General features: G+C 39.1%; 1 protein-coding gene and 1 long non-coding RNA gene across 6 annotated transcripts in view; one reads left to right on the forward strand and one right to left on the reverse strand.

The window, feature by feature from the left end:
* LOC134205389 (phosphatidylinositide phosphatase SAC2) overlaps nucleotides 1–14,029 on the reverse strand; it is a 41,040-nt gene extending 27,011 nt beyond the window's left edge. The window contains exons 1-7 of one of the 5 annotated variants that reach the window (XM_062680620.1): nucleotides 13,537–14,029; nucleotides 12,428–13,372; nucleotides 12,164–12,356; nucleotides 11,778–12,105; nucleotides 11,649–11,719; nucleotides 6,978–7,205; nucleotides 6,573–6,812 (exon numbers count right to left, since the gene is read on the reverse strand). In XM_062680620.1, the coding sequence (XP_062536604.1) occupies nucleotides 6,573–6,812; nucleotides 6,978–7,205; nucleotides 11,649–11,719; nucleotides 11,778–12,105; nucleotides 12,164–12,356; nucleotides 12,428–13,372; nucleotides 13,537–13,633 (2,102 nt within the window). In that variant the 5' untranslated portion in view covers nucleotides 13,634–14,029. Of the gene's footprint in view, nucleotides 1–5,995; nucleotides 6,342–6,572; nucleotides 6,813–6,977; nucleotides 7,206–11,648; nucleotides 11,720–11,777; nucleotides 12,106–12,163; nucleotides 12,357–12,427; nucleotides 13,373–13,536 lie in introns of those variants that run through there. The other 4 variants (XM_062680619.1, XM_062680618.1, XM_062680616.1 and 1 more) reach the window with 4 other exon arrangements.
* On the forward strand, nucleotides 4,101–5,202 carry LOC134207843 (uncharacterized). Its single transcript, XR_009978431.1, has 3 exons — nucleotides 4,101–4,178; nucleotides 4,417–5,015; nucleotides 5,084–5,202. It is a non-coding gene; the product is annotated as an uncharacterized LOC134207843 (long non-coding RNA).
* Nucleotides 14,030–18,157: the final 4,128 nt, after the last annotated feature.

Consider the following 18,157-nt stretch of genomic DNA (forward strand, 5'->3'; position numbering starts at 1 on the left):
TTGAGTGATTTTTTCTTTCTAATAATAAATTCATCACTTAATTAATCACTTTTAAAAATATACGTACCTATTTCTAAATACTTTTCACTACACCTTTCCCTTGGTTTTTTTTTTAGTTTTTTTAATAGTTTTTACTCAATGCTGTTATCAATTATACTTTCAAATTATAGTAGCAAAACCCTTCCAAGATGTATATAATGCTTTAGTGTTTTACTAAACAATTTTATAATAAAGATAATTTTCAATAATTTTTCATTAGTATTGCAGTAACAAAAAATGGACTAAATCTTTCAATTCGAAATATGATAAATTAGTATCCATCTTATTAAACATATTACACATTCAAATAAAATTTTTAACTACAAAAAAATATCTACAATACTCTACAAATATAACAAATAATGATTCGTACGAATCATCATAACTCTAAACAAAATTAATAACAAAAATCTCAATTTCAGTAAAATAAAGATAAAATTATTTCAGCGTTTTGCATAGAACAATTCGATAGTATTCTAATAAGTTTTAATTATTTTCCCTTCTTCCTTAAAAATGTAAAGACTAATAAAATTTTCAATTTAATTCTTTTGCTTTTGCATCATATCAGAATATCGCTCAAAATTTGAATCATTTTTTTTAGTAGAACAAAAAATATATACGAGAAAGACAACAATAGTTTCAAACAAAACATGATAAGTGTACTAAGTACATTTGCGAAAGCTACCTTTCTTAATTTTAATTTCAATCAAACTTTAATACTAAAAAAATAACAAGAGAAATTGTTGATCTGAACAACAGCGAAAGTAAATAACTAAAAAAAAAACAATAGTTACAAAATAAATTCGGATAATGTGTGCGTGATAAAATGATGATTGATAACTTAGTGACTGTGGTGTTGTGAGAGTAATATGAAAATAAATAAAAAAAAAAAACAATATCAATTTTAAAATAAATATTTGAATAAAAATAAATTATAGATTTAAACAACAAAATATTTAATAGAAATAATATGAACCAAAATAAAACAAATCAGAGGAAGTGACTCAAACAAAAAAAATATATATATTGATGCATAACGTAAATTATATCTCCTTTATTATTATTATTATTATTCTCATAATTATTGCAAATTTCAGCCCGAAGCGGGTTCATCTCGTTTATATGTCATTTTATTATTATCGATGTGCATTCATAATACATTTCATCTAACCATTCTATTGCATTATCTATTATTTCCTATAAACTCATGGGTGAAAAGGCTAAAATCCCCAGAATTGCGAAAAAAAAACCATTAAATTTTATTATTTATGACTCAACCCCTGGGCGAATAGGCTTAAAATCCCCAGGAGGTTGTTAGAATTAGTAAATACAATATTTATATTCTCCTTAGCTATGCGAAAAGGCTTAAAATCCATAGCAAGGAATGCCTGGGTGCTTAAGAATAATAGAAAAATGGTTTGCAGGCCTGCACCCACTTATATATTTATTGATGAAATTTTAATATTGCCCCAGATGCCCGGATCAAAAGGATACCGGATGCCCGGAAGAAGTAATGGCCAAGCTCTTATGTTTGACGCCTAAATTTATTTGAAAAGCGACCAGATTAGTCTGCGCACGCTATTTTTTTTATTATTACCCGGATGCCTGCCTCAATGAAGAGCAGAAGGACGTCATAGAGTGTAGGAAAATTTATTTATCGGCAAAAGTAATTTTGTCACTGATAGCGTGTTATAAAACCAATTTAAATGTCCTTGTATATTTATTAACTATGATTGAATTCGGACACATCTGTCCTTAATTATATTATTTTGTTCATAACAAAATAAATCTTTCTATTGTATATTTTGTAAGACGTTACGAATTCTACAGAAGAAATAAAAATTGAATAAAATTTATGAGAACCTTCCTAATCCTAATGATTATGATATACGTCGATTGAATTTCTCCAGATGCTTTATAAAAACTCATATTTAGACGCTTAAATTGATTTAATTGCCAGTTCAATTCTTTAAAAACAAGAAAATGTTATTCATTGCAACGTTCAAACACAGAAGCCTGATCAACTTCATGTGTACGAAGCAGTTACAAATGGAAAAGCATTTCTCTTATCTTATTTCAGACTTATATATAATTATATAGAAGCCAAAATGTCTACGTATAGGACTATTAGCATTGACGTTGATTCCAAATTATTAATAGCCTTCTCCAAATCATTAGATAAATGCAAAGAATAATATTTTTGTTCTGAATAATCCAGTTACCAGTTTGAATAATTACAGTTACCAGGTGATAATGATGATGTTTTTAACTACACCCAACAAAAAAAAAAATACTTTGCTTCAAAACATACACATATAAAGTAGCTTGCAATTCAAACAAATGACATATTTTTTTCATACATTGATAAAAAACCCAAATCAAAACGACTTTACGATATTTAGGAAGACTGCTATAATAATTTATAAAAACCCAATTGAAGTCTTAAATGAAACAGAAATCAAAAACATCATTAAGCAATAGCGTGAATGGCTTTGATTCTCTTGTTCCTTTTTATAACACAACACCAAACATTCAACAAAACTTATTTTAATTGAAAGTTATACGTTATTTGAATTGATATATAAAAAAAGTCTAACTCTATTAAATTATTTAGCAATAATACCATTGTACAATTTAGATTTATATCAAATTGAATTAAAATTTAAAAAACAAGTAGTATACAAAAATATCATGAAAACTTCACAAACGGAAAAAAATTAAAAGAACAAATAAAACGAAAAAAAATGAGATGCCAATCTGATTCAGCTAGTATCTACATTACTAAGGTTGTTACAATTTTGTGGAAAATATTGCCTAGGGGGGAGGAATGATAGATCATAGAAGTTCCCTTCTATATATAGTTAACTAACGCATAATTTGTTTTCATAAAATATATTTTAATCAAACATGGTTTTGCTATTGATATTCTGTACCCATACTTTTGTGAGAGATAATCGAAGCCATTCATTTCCATAGGGGGATGGTGTGGCATGTGCATAACACATGTCATCATACCCTTTAATAATTTCTCACACTTTCAATCGATGTACAACGAACGCTCAAAGCCGTTCGTTGACATCAATGAAGTCTCAGCAATTTTAGTCCGAGACCTCAAATTGCAATGCACACATTTTTAGTGCCACTTACTAAGTTGTGCTGTCTCCAATGGCCTTCTCTAATTACACTGGCTTCGACTGTCTCCCGTAGGTAAAATTGTATTTGAGAATCGCTAATAAAATCATTATTGTTCTAACCGTACATTGACCAACACATTATTTGTTCTTGGTGACACGGGTCCCAAAGTTCCACTACATTCCTCTAATGCAACACTACAATGCTGTTGTTAAGCTCCTAAAATTATTTAACAAAATGCGTGCAATTATCAAAAAATCTTCTCACGCGGGAGATAAACAGAAAAAGCAAGAGTCTAGTTTCATTAATAATTTGGATCGATTGTTTGACATTGCTCGACGAAATGCATTAAATTCGATTAAAAACGATAAGGATAAACAGTTCCTTATTCTGCAAAGGGAAGTTGGAAGGTCTGGATCTGCCTTTGCGAGAGTTAAAAAAGGCAAAATCGAAGAAGAACCAACAACGGAACCAGAGCCTTCCTTGGAATCTCAATCAGCTACCAGCGTTTTTACTATTGATAGAGGAGGTAAGAATATAATCAAATAAGATGGTAACTTCTACTATATGTCAATATTTTTATGTCTTGCTTCCAGAAGAAACCCTCCACTAGTAGAGCGTTTTCCGAGCGAAGTAAATCAAAAATAATGACTCCTATACTAGCTGCCACCCTAGACCGTATTGGACTAAGCGACCGAAATGCAATGTATGTTATTTCTGCGGTTTTAACAAGTGCTGGACTAAACTTAGGTAAGTTCTCCTTAACAGTACTTTTATTGTATTGTTCTTTCTTCTTGAGTTTAATTTTATTATATTGATAGTATCTTGTAATTAAAACAAAATCTTTATCAACTTTATCTATTTTCAGACGATTTTACCGTTAGCAGACAAACAATCTCAAGGGCCCGAATATCGCGAAGAGATTGCTTAAAATATCCAAAGCAATTTTGATCTAAATGGACCACTTGTTGTACATTGGGATGAAAAGCTACTTCAAGATCTCACAGGTAATATATTTGAGTATTTTTTATAGCATTGAAATGTGTTATTCTGTGTTATGATTTTTGGATATCTTCTAACTAAGCATGATTTGAAGTAACCGATAGATTTTTTTTGTTATTTGAAATTTCTTTCCTACAATTTTAGATTACATTTGGTAATATTTGTTTTTTTTTTAAAAGAAGCTATTTGTAATATATTTTTAACTTTTTTTTAAAGAATCCATCTGATTTTTTTTCTTTTCAGGTACTGACAAAGTAGAAAGATTGCCAGTTTTGGTATCTTCTGGAGCAAATGTTCAGCTGCTTGGAGTCCCAAAATTGTCTTCTGGAACTGGTGAAAGACAGGCAAACGAAGTTTGCAAATTGATGAATGCATGGGAACTAAGCGATCGCATCTGTGCAATGGGATTTGATACAACAGCAGCAAATACAGGAATCAAAAAAGGCGCTTGTACCCTAATCGAGAAGCGGATTGGCAGAGATCTTTTATGGCTGGCGTGTAGGCATCATATTGCCGAAGTTTTGATGACAGCAGCTTGGGAAAAACTATTTCCTTCAAAAGGCCCTTCTTCAAGTATTTTTATAAAATTTAAATCGGCATGGCCTACTATGGATCAATCCTTTGATGAAAATATGGTAGACGAAAACATTATTGAGATCCTTGGTGATGAAACACAACATTTGATTGAATTTTTGAAAACCAACTCAATATTCAACAGCAACGACAAGACTATAAAGAGTTGCTAAATTGCTCGGTGGTACGTTGCTCTCATTTTAACCACCCCTGGGGGACACGCTCGACGCCCTCGACTTTGGATGCTTATAACTTGGCCAATTTCAAAGGTATTTACATCCGGTCTTCACCAGTCGCTTCCTTATATAAAAAAGGTTCTACATTTTGTCCACAACAGGAATCCGTCGACTACAGCGCCACCTAGAAGCAAAAAACTGAAACGGTTGCGTTTCCTCATACATTTGGATCACTTTTCCCATACAAACTTTGAGTCATTTGCGCACGCCAACCACTGGACCGAATGAGCTGAAATTTTCAGGGGAGCTTCTGGGACCCCCAAACTGTCATTTAAGGGTGCAAGGTTTGAAATTCCAGACTTTTCACTTTTTCCATATAAGCTTGGGCCACTCTAATAAGTTATGGCTTACTCCAATATTTAAATTTCAGGTTCCTGATCCCGAATAAAACTAGGTCTTATGGGTTGAACTGTTAGATAGTATTATATAAAAATGCGTTACTAAATCAATCGTGGGCTGCCATGATTGCCCCAACATGTCCAAACCTTTGACCAAACCGACAATCGAACCCAACACCTTTTTTAATATCGTGTATTTACCGATGTAGCTATAAGGTTCACTTGATAATCCATTTACTTTTGTTTGTATTACAGAAATTCCAAGAATAATTTTTCGTTGCCCATGACAAATAGAGTTCTAGATAGATTTCCTTTTCGAAACTTACGAAAAGTTGTTAATCCTATTACACCCCTATACTTGTTACATTCGAATCATTTCATCACTATGTTAAACGTGAAATAAAATATCAGCCAGCTTTAATTCCAAAACGCATTAGAAGGCAATGGGCCGTCCAGACTACAAACTTAATATGTTGTTCAAATTATCAACAAGAGAAATGTCATCAACGAAGCCAAATAACATATTGCAAGCACATATTCTAAACATAGTATGAACAGGAATACAGGTGTATATTTTTATAAACTGAAATAAAACTAAAAAGGGTATACAACATGCACAACATTGAAAGTATGCACAAGGGAAGCCATATAATCGGTGAAATGAAAACTAAACAATGAAGTATTTGCAACTATAACGTATATTCTCATCCACAATTCAACATTGGTACAAGCAGCAATACTGATAGCATTCTTCTTAAGCACTGATATCACCTTATATTATCCACTAATGCAAGATATTCGTAATCTGTTCGAGGTGTTTTGTTCTATTTTTTTCTATTGATTCTACTAAAAGCGATCTTAAGCAAAATAGGAATGGTCATTTGGTAACAATACATATATCAACTAAATCATGACAGTTTGTAAACTAGGAATTTGAAATCAAAGTCATATCAACATCAAACATTATATAAACAGTTAATATATAAATAATCTACATATGAGTTACTTTTCCTCAACACTACTGAAAAATTAAAAGAAAACGAAAGAGAAAATACAATATCCAAAATATAAGTATACAATTATCTTCTCATAACAGCACAATGCACGTAAGCTCCATTGATTCACTATAGGGTACCTATGTCACATTATTGTTTATATGTTTTACTCTATTTCCAACAGTGCTGCTTACGTAACATATATCATGTTATGAGCTAACTACTAAATCATATAGAAAAGAGTTTCAAACACTCACCTCGGATCAGCATCTATGAGGCCCCATGCGCCCACCGGCAGTTGCGTTGTGCCCAGCAGCAACCGCCGGCAATCTTCTACGAGCAGCCGGGCATGTTCCGCTCCTTCCAATGCGTCCGTTTCATCCACCGCACCAGCTTGGCCGCCGAGAGCGTTGACCGATTCGGCTGACACGCTATTCCCGAGCATCATGTCTATCGTGGCCTGTCGGTACGTATCTTTAAATCGGGCCAAATAGTAACTGGGAATAGAAGGGAGGAATCGTTGAAGAGACGTTAATCCACAATGGTTACATTATGGCGCCCAAGAACATAAAGGCACGACTTTGAAGATCTGTTTTTTTACTAGTCGCACCAATATCTTCCGTGGCCTTATCCATCATGATCACAAGTGTAAAAGGATTAACCTCGCACTGCAGATAGCTTCTTCGAGCAGTATATGCTCCGCGTTCATCAACCCGTAATTGTAGTACTCCAAGGGAGCGCCACGTGACGGTACAAGCGCGGTTGTCGCAACCCCCAGCAACGCATCGTAAACATCATCCTCTACTAGCGGTTCGAAGGGGTCCAGCTTGCCGAGCATCAAGTCGATGCAGCTTTGCCGGAATGAATCCGCGAAGTGTTGAATGTAGTAGCTGATGAGAATCAATGCAATTCGGATTTTTTTGTTTTGTTGGGGGATTAGTGGTCAGCATGGTGAAAAAAAAAGAAAATAGCGAAACAAATACTTTAGTTATCCTACCATTCCCGTAGGCGGGTTATTATTGCAAGCTGTAAAAAGCACATCGTAAAGACATTTTAGTTCAACTTTTTTATTTGGAAACTATTTTAGTATATCCTTCCAGACATTTGACAAACGTCGCCTTAAATGCCGCAAGCTTAAAATCTAGCAGTGTTGGACTGAACTTGTATTTGAACTCATTGCGCTTTTGAATTCACGCGAAAAAAGTTTCAATAAGATTCGTTCTGCCGACGCGATCTAATACATTTATTTATTTATTTAGTTCATTTATTTAGTTTACATCTAAACAGATAACACTGAATCAACAACTGAACACCACAATATGTACACGGTTCGAGGCCGCACCTCTCCATCCTCGAATGCGCCCCACGCTCGCCAAGTCGTTTTGTACTTAATCACTCCTACTCGCTCGCAGCGCTCCAATCCGTCTCGTACCTGCCGGATCGGCAGCGAACACCATTTTTGCAGGGTTGCTTTCCGGCATTCTTGCAGCATGCACTGCCACACACCGTCTTCTTGCACACCGCCAAAGACGGTCTTAAGCACCCGTCTCTCAAATACTCCGAGTGCTTGCAAGCTCTCCTCGAGCATTGTCCATGTTTCATGTCCGTAGAGGACTACCGGTCTTATCAGCGTCTTGTACATGGTACATTTGGTGCGGTGGTGAATCTTTTTGACCGCAGTTTCTTCTGAACCCCGTAGTAATCCCGACTTCCACAGATGATACGCCTTCGTATTTCCAGACTAACGTTGTTATCAGCCGTTAGCAAGGATCCAAGGTAGACGAATTCCTCGACCACCTCGAAGGTATCCCCGTCTATCTTAACACTGCTTCCCAGACGGGCCCTGTCGCGCTCGGTTCCTCCCACAAGCATGTACTTTGTCTTCGAAGCATTCACCACCAATCCAACATTTGTTGCTTCACGTTTCAAGCGGGTGTACAGTTCTGCCATCTTTGCAAATGTTCGGTTGACAATGTCATCCATGTTATCCACGAAACAAATAAATTGACTGAATCTGTTGAAAATCGTACCCCGGCTGTTACACCCGGTTCTCCGCATGACACCTTCTAGGGCAATGTTGAATAACAGTCACGAAAGTCCATCACATTGCATTGTCTGAGTCCCCGGCGCGATTCGAACGAACTGGAGTGTTCACCCGAAATCTTCACACAGTTTTGCACACCATCCACCGTTGCTTTGATCAGTCTAGTAAGCTTTCCAGGGAAGCTGTTCTCGTCCATAATTTTCCCTAGCTCTTGGTCTATACTGTCGTAAGCCGTCTTGAAATCAATGAACAGATGGTGCGTTGGGACCTGGTATTCACGGAATTTTTGAAGGATTTGCCGAACAGTAAAGATCTGGTTCGTTGTCGAGCGGCCGTCAACGAAGCCGGCTTGATAACTTCCCACGAACTCATTCACTAATGGTGACAGACGACGGAAGATGATCTGGGATATCACTTTGTAGGCGGCATTAAGGATGGTGATCGCTCGAAAGTTCTCACACTCCAGCTTGTCGCGTTTCTTGTAGACGGGGCATATAACCCCTTCCTTCCACTCCTTCGATAGCTGTTCAGTTTCCCAGATTCTGACCATCAGTTTGTGCAGGCAAGTGGCCAGCTTTTCCGGGCCCATCTTGATGAGCTCAGCTCCAATACCATCCTTACCAGCTGCTTCATAGGTCTTTAGCTGTTGGATGGCATCCTTAACTTCCCTCAAGGTGGGGGCTGGTTGGCTTCCATCGTCCGCCGAACTGACGTAGCCATCGCCTCCACTGCCTTGACTTTCACTGCCTGTACTCTCAGCGCCATTCAAATGTTCCTCGTAGTGCTGCTTCCACCTTTCGATCACCACACGTTTGTCCGTCAAGATGCTCCCATCCTTATCCCTGCACATTTCGGCTCGCGGCAAGAAGGTTTTGCGGGATGCGTTGAGCTTCTGATAGAACTTGTGTGTTTCTTGAGAACGGCACAGCTGTTCCATCTCCTCGCACTCCGCTTCTCCCAGGCGGCGTTTCTTTTCCTGAAAAAGGCGGGTCTGCTGTCTCGGCTTCCGTATATAACTTACGTTCCACGTTCTGTCGGGTACCTTGCTGAAGCGCGACCGCCCGCGCTGCGTCCTTCTCCTTCAGAATCTGTCTGCACTTTTCGTCGAAACAATCGTCCCGTCGACTTCGTCTCACATACCCGACGTTGTTCTCCGCTGCGTCGTTGATGGCTGCTATAACTGTATTCCAGCAGTCCTCAAGAGGTATCCCATCGAGCTCACTCTCTTCGGGTAACGCTGCCTCGAGATGCTGCCGGTATGCAGTGGCGACATCAGGTTGCTTCAGTCACTCTAGGTCGTACCGCGGTGCTCGTCGGTACCGAACATTGTTGATGACGGATAGTTTTGGGCGCAGTTTACCCATCACGAGATAGTGGTCAGAGTCGATGTTAGCGCCACGATATGTCCTGACGTCGATAATGTCGGAGAAGTGCCGTCCATCAATCAGAACGTGATCGATTTGTGATTCTGTCTGCAGTGGTGATCTCCAGGTGTACCGATACGGGAGGCTGTGTTGGAAGTAGGTGCTGCGAATGGCCATATTCTTGGAGGCGGCAATAGTAGGTCTAAACTCCTTTTCTTGGCCAACCTGAGTGTTCAAATCTCCTATGAAGGTTATGACATCGTGGCTTGGGCAGCTGTCGTACTCACGTTCCAGCTGCGCGTAGAATACGTCCTTATCATCATCAGTGCTTCTGGAGTGTGGGATATGGACGTTGATTATGCTGAAGTTGAAGAACCGGCCTTTGATCCTCAACCTGCACATTCTCTCGTTGATCGTCCACCACCCGATCACGCGCCTTTGCATGTCGCCCATCACTATGAAAGCTGTTCCCAGCTCGTGTGTGTTGCCGCAGCTCTGGTAGATGGTATGATTACCTCTAAACGTTCGCACCATTGATCCCTTCCAAAAACCTCCTGCAGCGCTACGATGCCGAATCCACGGTCCTTGAGCACATCGTCGAATATGCGTGTGCTCCCGATGAAGTTGAGAGATTTAAGGTTCCCCCAAACACACGCGACGCGATTCTATCGCTTGGCGACAGCGATTCTGTCGCCGTTGGTATGGAAGCGAAAACAGAACATTGCCTGCAGCGACCCAACGATAGAAACCCTGCGACTAGTTGTCGCGGCGATGAAATCGCTTATGTCTGGGGGAGCCTTTACAGTTCCACGAACCGAGTTTCCAATCGCTAGTCCCTTTTCGTCGCAGTGATCTTCGCCGATGGTTCCGGTCCGTACTCTCTTGTTGATTGTTCGTTGCGTATGTTTTATTTTTTTTAAGGCTGGCTTGCGGGGTCTGACACCAAACCCCCTAAATTTTCGGAGGACCATTCCTCCTTATTCCCGGTTGACCATGGTGCACAGTTCCACTTACAGTCCCTCGCTGGCACTCGGACGATGATCAGCCGCCTAACATGAAGAACAGATGCTGTTGTGAGCCGATCCTGACATGGAGAACAGACGCTCCGTAAGATTTGCACCTCCGGAGAGGAGCAAGCCCCCTCTTCCCTGTCAGCATACGACCATAGTTCCCACCGAGGTTGGTTACCGGATCTTCCCTAAGGTTGCTCGTATCCCGGCCAGCACCACGAGAAGGTAGGGATAGTAGTTGCGAGTTAAGAAGCTAAGGACCGCGAGATGGGATCTATTTTATTCTTTCAGGTACGCGAAGTACCAATAATATGCTTTACCCAGCATTTGCCGTGCATAATGACATTATGACATATAATATTATTAAAGGGTCTTAATTTTTATTGATCATCCGAAAACGGGACTGATATTTCTATCTAACCGAGGAAATTTTATATGTTTCATAATAAGCGAATCCATAGGGTTTAATTTTTTTTTTTTATTGTCTTTATTAATGAGGTTTTCGGCCCTTGACCGGTTCACCTCATGGGTTTAATATTATTTGCATGATAGACTCACTAATTTAGTAACAAAGAATTCAAGAGTCTTAATCAATAATCCACTGGTTTTATAACTGTAACGTATTTTACGATAGCAAGAAATTATCAGGAAATAAATCAAACTTTTCTGCAAATCATTCACGGATCACATTTCCCATGACAACCTGTACCTTGTTCATTTGAAGACGGTCTCTGTCTCAAATGCACAAGTAACAAAAGTGGCGCTGAACGTCTTAGGCTTCAAATTTTGCATTACGCAAAGTTTCTTTATTAAACGATGCTTGCAAAGATGAATTAGGAATGATTTTAAGATCAACCCTGTTTGTGCTTAGTTAACCCTCTTACCAGTTGAAGAAAATAGTTTCCCATATCTTACCGATTGGCGGAGTTCATACCATCCTTCATTATTCCACTAATTTTGCGCTCTCCCGTGCGAGTGTAGTCGCCCTGAATTTAAACAAAATATGTTTAGTTCAACTTGGGGTACCAAGAACCATAAACTTACTTTCAAAGCGTTAGTTCCAGCGTACTGCCTACTAATAACGTCACCATTGTTTGCCCAGAGTACCATAAATGGTACCTTCAGCTGTTCCGGCAGCTGAGAGTACGGTGGCGCCAGACCAAGCTTGACCAGCTGAGATTCAAGTACGGCCTTCCCGAGCGCCGTTTGCACCACGTTGGTTCGATCCAGGCAGTCCATGCAGTTGACGCGGAAAACGCTCTTTTGGTTGCAAATCGACCCGTTGCTATCCCGCCAGTGGAAGCCCATAGAACCTGCCTCCGGAGCTAGAGCTTCGATCAACGATGACACATTCTCAAAACGCATTCCTCGACTGTCGAACAACGCATTAGACATAATTTATTACATTTAATCGAACATTTTTAGCTTACCAATATTCGTGGAAATCAAACGTCACATAAGTGAGCTTATCAGAGTTTAATCGAACCACGTGATTGGCGTATGCGTCCCCAATCACTTTTTCTTTGCCGCTTTGTTCCACCAAGTTGATGATACAAACCGACTGATACATCCCCAGTTCCTGTTCGAAATGCTTTTCAAATGCTAGTCGGGTCTCGTTTTCATCTGGAAAAGCCAAAAATTGCTTTTGCTTTGGACATCAGTCGGTATGCCAAATATGTTACTCCGAAACTTACCTCGATCAAGCCTGGGTGGCGGCCTGTATTTATATCCAGGTTGACTCCAGTAAATCGGTATCGAGCCGCGCACTTGCGTGAACGATATTTGATGTTGTCGTAGCGATAGCACCTGCTCTGTTTCAACGTAATTTGCACAATAGCCATCCTCGTCGACGCCCCGACGCTTGTACCGAGTTCCAGCTCGGTACCGCGATCTACGAGATACCAGCGCGAGAGTAAAGCATTCGTTCCCAATTACGCATTGCTCGACCTGAACGAATCCTTGAATGACGGGTAGCACCCAGTTGTCATCATTCAGTTGGATGATGTCCTTCAGCATGTTTCGGTTCCAGTAGAATCGATCATCTTGAGATTCGCCTCTTCGTTGCAAATTATTGGTAATATCACAGTCTAAACTATAGTAGAAGCTGTCACTTTCGTCAAAAATCCGATGCAGCTCGTCCATGACGCGCTTCTCGATTCGAACCGGATCCTTGACGACCATTCCGACAGTGGATTTCACCTGACTGGACGCAATGGCAGCGGCCTTTTCCGTTGTATTCTTGATGGTGCTTCCGGCACTTTTGACTGCACCCCAGGTTTTATTGACCAGAGCGGAGCTTTCAAACAAACGATTGCGAGGTGATGCCGCTGAGGCTGCATTTTGACCGAATCCTGCCTGCGTGGACTGCCCTCCGGAAACTCCGCTAGGGATTGTTTTGATGCTGGTTGTTGTACTGTGCTTGGAACAGGGAAGAAGCACAGTGTCGGGTTCCTCGGATCCCAAAATACAAATACTTTTAATTTTGTACACCAAATGAGGTGCATACAGAACTCCTACTGGAACCGCTTCTTTGATGATGATCAAATGAGGCTCAAGGACACCTTGCAGGGTGATAGTTCCGATAATTCCGTGCGTGATTCCGATACACTCGATGTCAACGACGGAGGACAGATCCCAGCCTGAAATTAAATAAATCTCTATTATTACATAGGCATAGCAAAATAAATAAATCATAATCTCTCATCTAAATTAACATTAATAAATATCAAAAGCTGGAGCATTTACCCTAATTCATTATCGATTTCGCGATTTGTAAACAAAGAAAAAAAAAATCAACACCCACCACATTTGATCTGAAATTCTGATGTCGTTCGATTCCACCATAGGCTTTTCTCCTTACGAACAAAGATGTAGTGACTCTCCGTTTGAAAAATCTCCATTGTCTCTCCGAGTATTAGGCGCAGAAATGATGATTATAGAGCAATGTGCTTCACTGGACAATGACCACCAGCAGATATCCTTTGATCCGTAACTTCCCGGAAGAAATCAATAACACCACTTCTTGTTTATCCGTGAGTCATTCTTCCTCCATATGTACGCCCGTTTTTTGCAACTTTTTCTCTCGCTTTTCAAGGCCAAGATTCGACCGAACAGCACGGAAAATTCACCAAACTGTAAGAGTAGGCAACGTATTATACTAGAAAATCAATCGAGACAAATTCAATTTCACAAATTCCAAGTTTTCGCAATAATTTTTCGCAGTGATTAATAATTCTAGCACCACTCTTTCTTTTTTTTTAACTGCTTCGCTTCTTCTGCTTCGCTTTTGTTTTGAGATGACAGTTTTGTTTGACAATCGTGTAGCTATAAAATTTTCCTATTATTTCCATTTTGTTTCAGTGTGTTTGGTGAGTTCTGCAGTTTTCATGAGAAGTGAGCTACCGATCACAAATAGCGTAACATTTAAAACATTTTATTTTATTTAAATTTTATGAATCGGGCCTAAACCAAAACGCTCGATGCACCGAGTTTGAGCGGTGCGCTGTGCGCTACTAAAAATGAACACTTGAATGAACTCGATGAATGAAAAAGTCAATGATGAACTCGGTGCATGAAAATGCATTTAATGGACCAATCAATAAGCAAAAGCTGCCGCTATGAAATGAACAGATCGCGCCACCATAAACATGTTCTGTCAAACACACAAATAGAAATATGCATATGGAGCGCATTGGTTCATTATTTGACTTTTGAGCGGTGCCGAAATGGATCAATCAAGGTAACTTATTTAGCACTCATCGCATCAAAACAACTTCGGCACTGTTTATGCATATTTCTACAGTCGCGATTCGCTGGTTGGGCCACGACCTCGGCCCAACTAACGAATTCGGTTTTTTAGTTGGGTCAACTGACAGCCATTTGAACACGTGTATTTCGACTTGAGCATCACAAATGATGTCCAGTGACGCCCAATCCCGTTTTCCGTGTTTACATTGAATTTTGACGTACGGTTGCTGTTTAATTTGGCCATGGCCCAACCAGCGGATGCCCAACTAAAAAGTGACCCAAGTATTAAAATCCCAACCAGCGAATCCCGACTGTATTCGTGTGCTTTTGACAGAACATGTCTACGGTGGCGCGATCTGTTCATTTCATAGCGGCGGTTTTTGCTTATTGGTTCACACTTAGAATAAATTACCGAAGTCGGTAATTCATTTACCGAATTCTCAACAGCTGAACGTTCGGTAATGAGTTCGGTAAACAAAAAAATTACAGATCGGACGGTAAAATGTTGCGAACAGCACATATGTCAAATTTACCAGCATTTCGGTAAATTGTCTTTGCTGACTTTTCGGTAGTACGTTACCGAAAAACTGTAAATTACTAAACACGTGGCAGGAAATTAATTTTAAGTTTTTTTGTTTTATGGCAGAGAGGCGAAAAAAACACTGTTGGACATCGAATGAATAATTTTATTTGCACGATATGGAATGCATTTGCATTCAATTTAAAAAGGGATAAATCTAAACCGTAAACACGTCTTCCGTTGCAATTTGAGGGCGCCGACATTTAGAGCATTTGGTTCTTGCAAGTAACTATAGTACGAATGCTGAAGAAAACCGTATAATTCCGTCCGTCCATTGTGTCGGGGCCGAGCGAATATCCTTAGGACATCCGTCGAATATCTGAATTATCATGGGCTGTGTACTCACATGTATGCTCTGACAGAACGAGTAGCTCTAGTGATACATAGAAGATGTACCCAATATTCGAATTACTATCTGCTCGTTCTTTGTTTTGTTCTGTCAATCGAGTTCATATTCGTGTGCTAATGGGCGCCTACTATTCGAACGCCGATTGCTTCGATTTAGAAATTCAAATCTCATTCAAATAATCCATGCTTTCATTTCGCATCTCCGATTATTATTTTAACACAATCCGCTACTACCACAATCCCGCTCACCTCTACTCTTTTCTATGATTGTATTTGGTTTAAAAAATCGCAAAACAACACTTTGTTGAATTTTCAATTCTCTGTCATGTTAGTTATCTAGTCCCAAAAACATCGATCAAACAACAAATTCAGAAAATCTTCAACCATCGTTCTTTTTTATTGCATTTCATATTATTTTTGTGGCTCTAAGTCTATCTCAGGCAAAGGCCAACTGTTTCCTTTCTTTCTTTCTTTTTTTTTTGTCCTTGTACTCTGTCCATCACTACCGAAGTTCAAAACTGTGTTTTCTTTTTTTCTTCCTTTTTTTTTTAGATCATCTTGTACTCTTGCTTCTCCGTCTATTTCCACCGGAGAGCATTTCTCAATTTCTTTCATCGCATTTTTCTGTTTTTATTTTCTTCTTTTTTTTATCATCTTGTACCTTTGCTCCTCCGTCTATTTCCACCGGAGAGCATTTCTTATCTCTTTTTCTTACTCCTCCTACTTTCTCTCTTTTACACAAAAAAATACCCCGAATCATGACCAGCTACCAACCGCGCCATGTCGGGGCCGAGCGAATATCCTTAGGACATCCGTCGAATATCTGAATTATCATGGGCTGTGTACTCACATGTATGCTCTGACAGAACGAGTAGCTCTAGTGATACATAGAAGATGTACCCAATATTCGAATTACTATCTGCTCGTTCTTTGTTTTGTTCTGTCAATCGAGTTCATATTCGTGTGCTAATGGGCGCCTACTATTCGAACGCCGATTGCTTCGATTTAGAAATTCAAATCTCATTCAAATAATCCATGCTTTCATTTCGCATCTCCGATTATTATTTTAACACAATCCGCTACTACCACAATCCCGCTCACCTCTACTCTTTTCTATGATTGTATTTGGTTTAAAAAATCGCAAAACAACACTTTGTTGAATTTTCAATTCTTTGTCATGTTGTCCCAAAAACATCGATCAAACAACAAATTCAGAAAATCTTCAACCATCGTTCTTTTTCATTGCATTTTATATTATTTTTGTGGCTCTACGTCTATCTCAGGCAAAGGCCAACTGTTTCCTTTCTTTCTTTCTTTTTTTTTTTGTACTCTGTCCATCACCACCAAAGTTCAAAACTGTGTTTTCTTTTTTTCTTCCGTTTTTTTTAGACCATCTTGTACTCTTGCTTCTCCGTCTATTTCCACCGGAGAGCATTTCTCAATTTCTTTCATCGCATTTTTCTGTTTTTATTTTCTACTTTTTTTATGTCATCTTGTACCTTTGCTCCTCCGTCTATTTCCACCGGAGAGCATTTCTTATCTCTTTTTCTTACTCCTCCTACTTTCTCTCTTTTACACAAAAAAATACCCCGAATCATGACCAGCTACCAACCGCGCCATGTCGGGGCCGAGCGAATATCCTTAGGACATCCGTCGAATATCTGAATTATCATGGGCTGTGTACTCACATGTATGCTCTGACAGAACGAGTAGCTCTAGTGATACATAGAAGATGTACCCAATATTCGAATTACTATCTGCTCGTTCTTTGTTTTGTTCTGTCAATCGAGTTCATATTCGTGTGCTAATGGGCGCCTACTATTCGAACGCCGATTGCTTCGATTTAGAAATTCAAATCTCATTCAAATAATCCATGCTTTCATTTCGCATCTCCGATTATTATTTTAACACAATCCGCTACTACCACACATTGGAATACACAATATAGGAAACGCCATGCCGGTGGTCGTCAGGTCGCCGAAAAAGCGTCGAAGATCAGCAACGGATGAGTAAACTTGTTGAATTGAACTGTAGGGGAATGATGTGCAATAAGAGCGTAATGGCACTACACTATTTTTATTAACTATATTACACTTACCTTCGTACGCAATGTGAAAATCGAGAAAAGAAAACATAAAAACTCTCCACTTCCCGTCATCGAGCTGCAAAGCTGCGCAAAAAAGGAAGATGCCATGTTGGATGTTACGTCAAACGTTACCGAACGATCAGTAATTTAACGAGTTAATTACCGAAACTTCTGTAAATTGCCAATTTACATTATTTTTCGGTAAAATTTATGACAGCTCGTAGTGGGGAGAATGCCAATCACCGAAGTTCAGTAGAAATCGATGTCAACAAACGAAAAATTACCGGAACAACGGTAAATCCTAAAATTACAGAGCGGATCTGTAAAATAAGTTACCGAAGTCAGAAGCTCTGTTTAAGTGTGTTGGTCCATTCATTTTGAAGGAACTCGATGTATCCAGCTTTCCACGCTGGCCATAATGGCGGATGCCATAAAAAAATTGACGTTAACTGCTTCCAAACACTGAACTGAAATTTTCGTCGAAGTAAGCTTGAGCATTCTCAGTAACCAATAACAGCCAATGTGTTTATTTATTTTCCATCAACAAGAAAACTCATACAGGAATTCAAAACTTTTGATAACTATTCTGGTTTACATATTGCTAATTTTTACTTTATTCCAGATCTTTGGATACCCTTACAACTCATTGTTTCGTCTACAAGT

The sequence above is a fragment of the Armigeres subalbatus genome, chromosome 1 (genome assembly GCF_024139115.2).
Source record: "Armigeres subalbatus isolate Guangzhou_Male chromosome 1, GZ_Asu_2, whole genome shotgun sequence".
Taxonomy (NCBI): Eukaryota; Metazoa; Arthropoda; class Insecta; order Diptera; family Culicidae; genus Armigeres; species Armigeres subalbatus.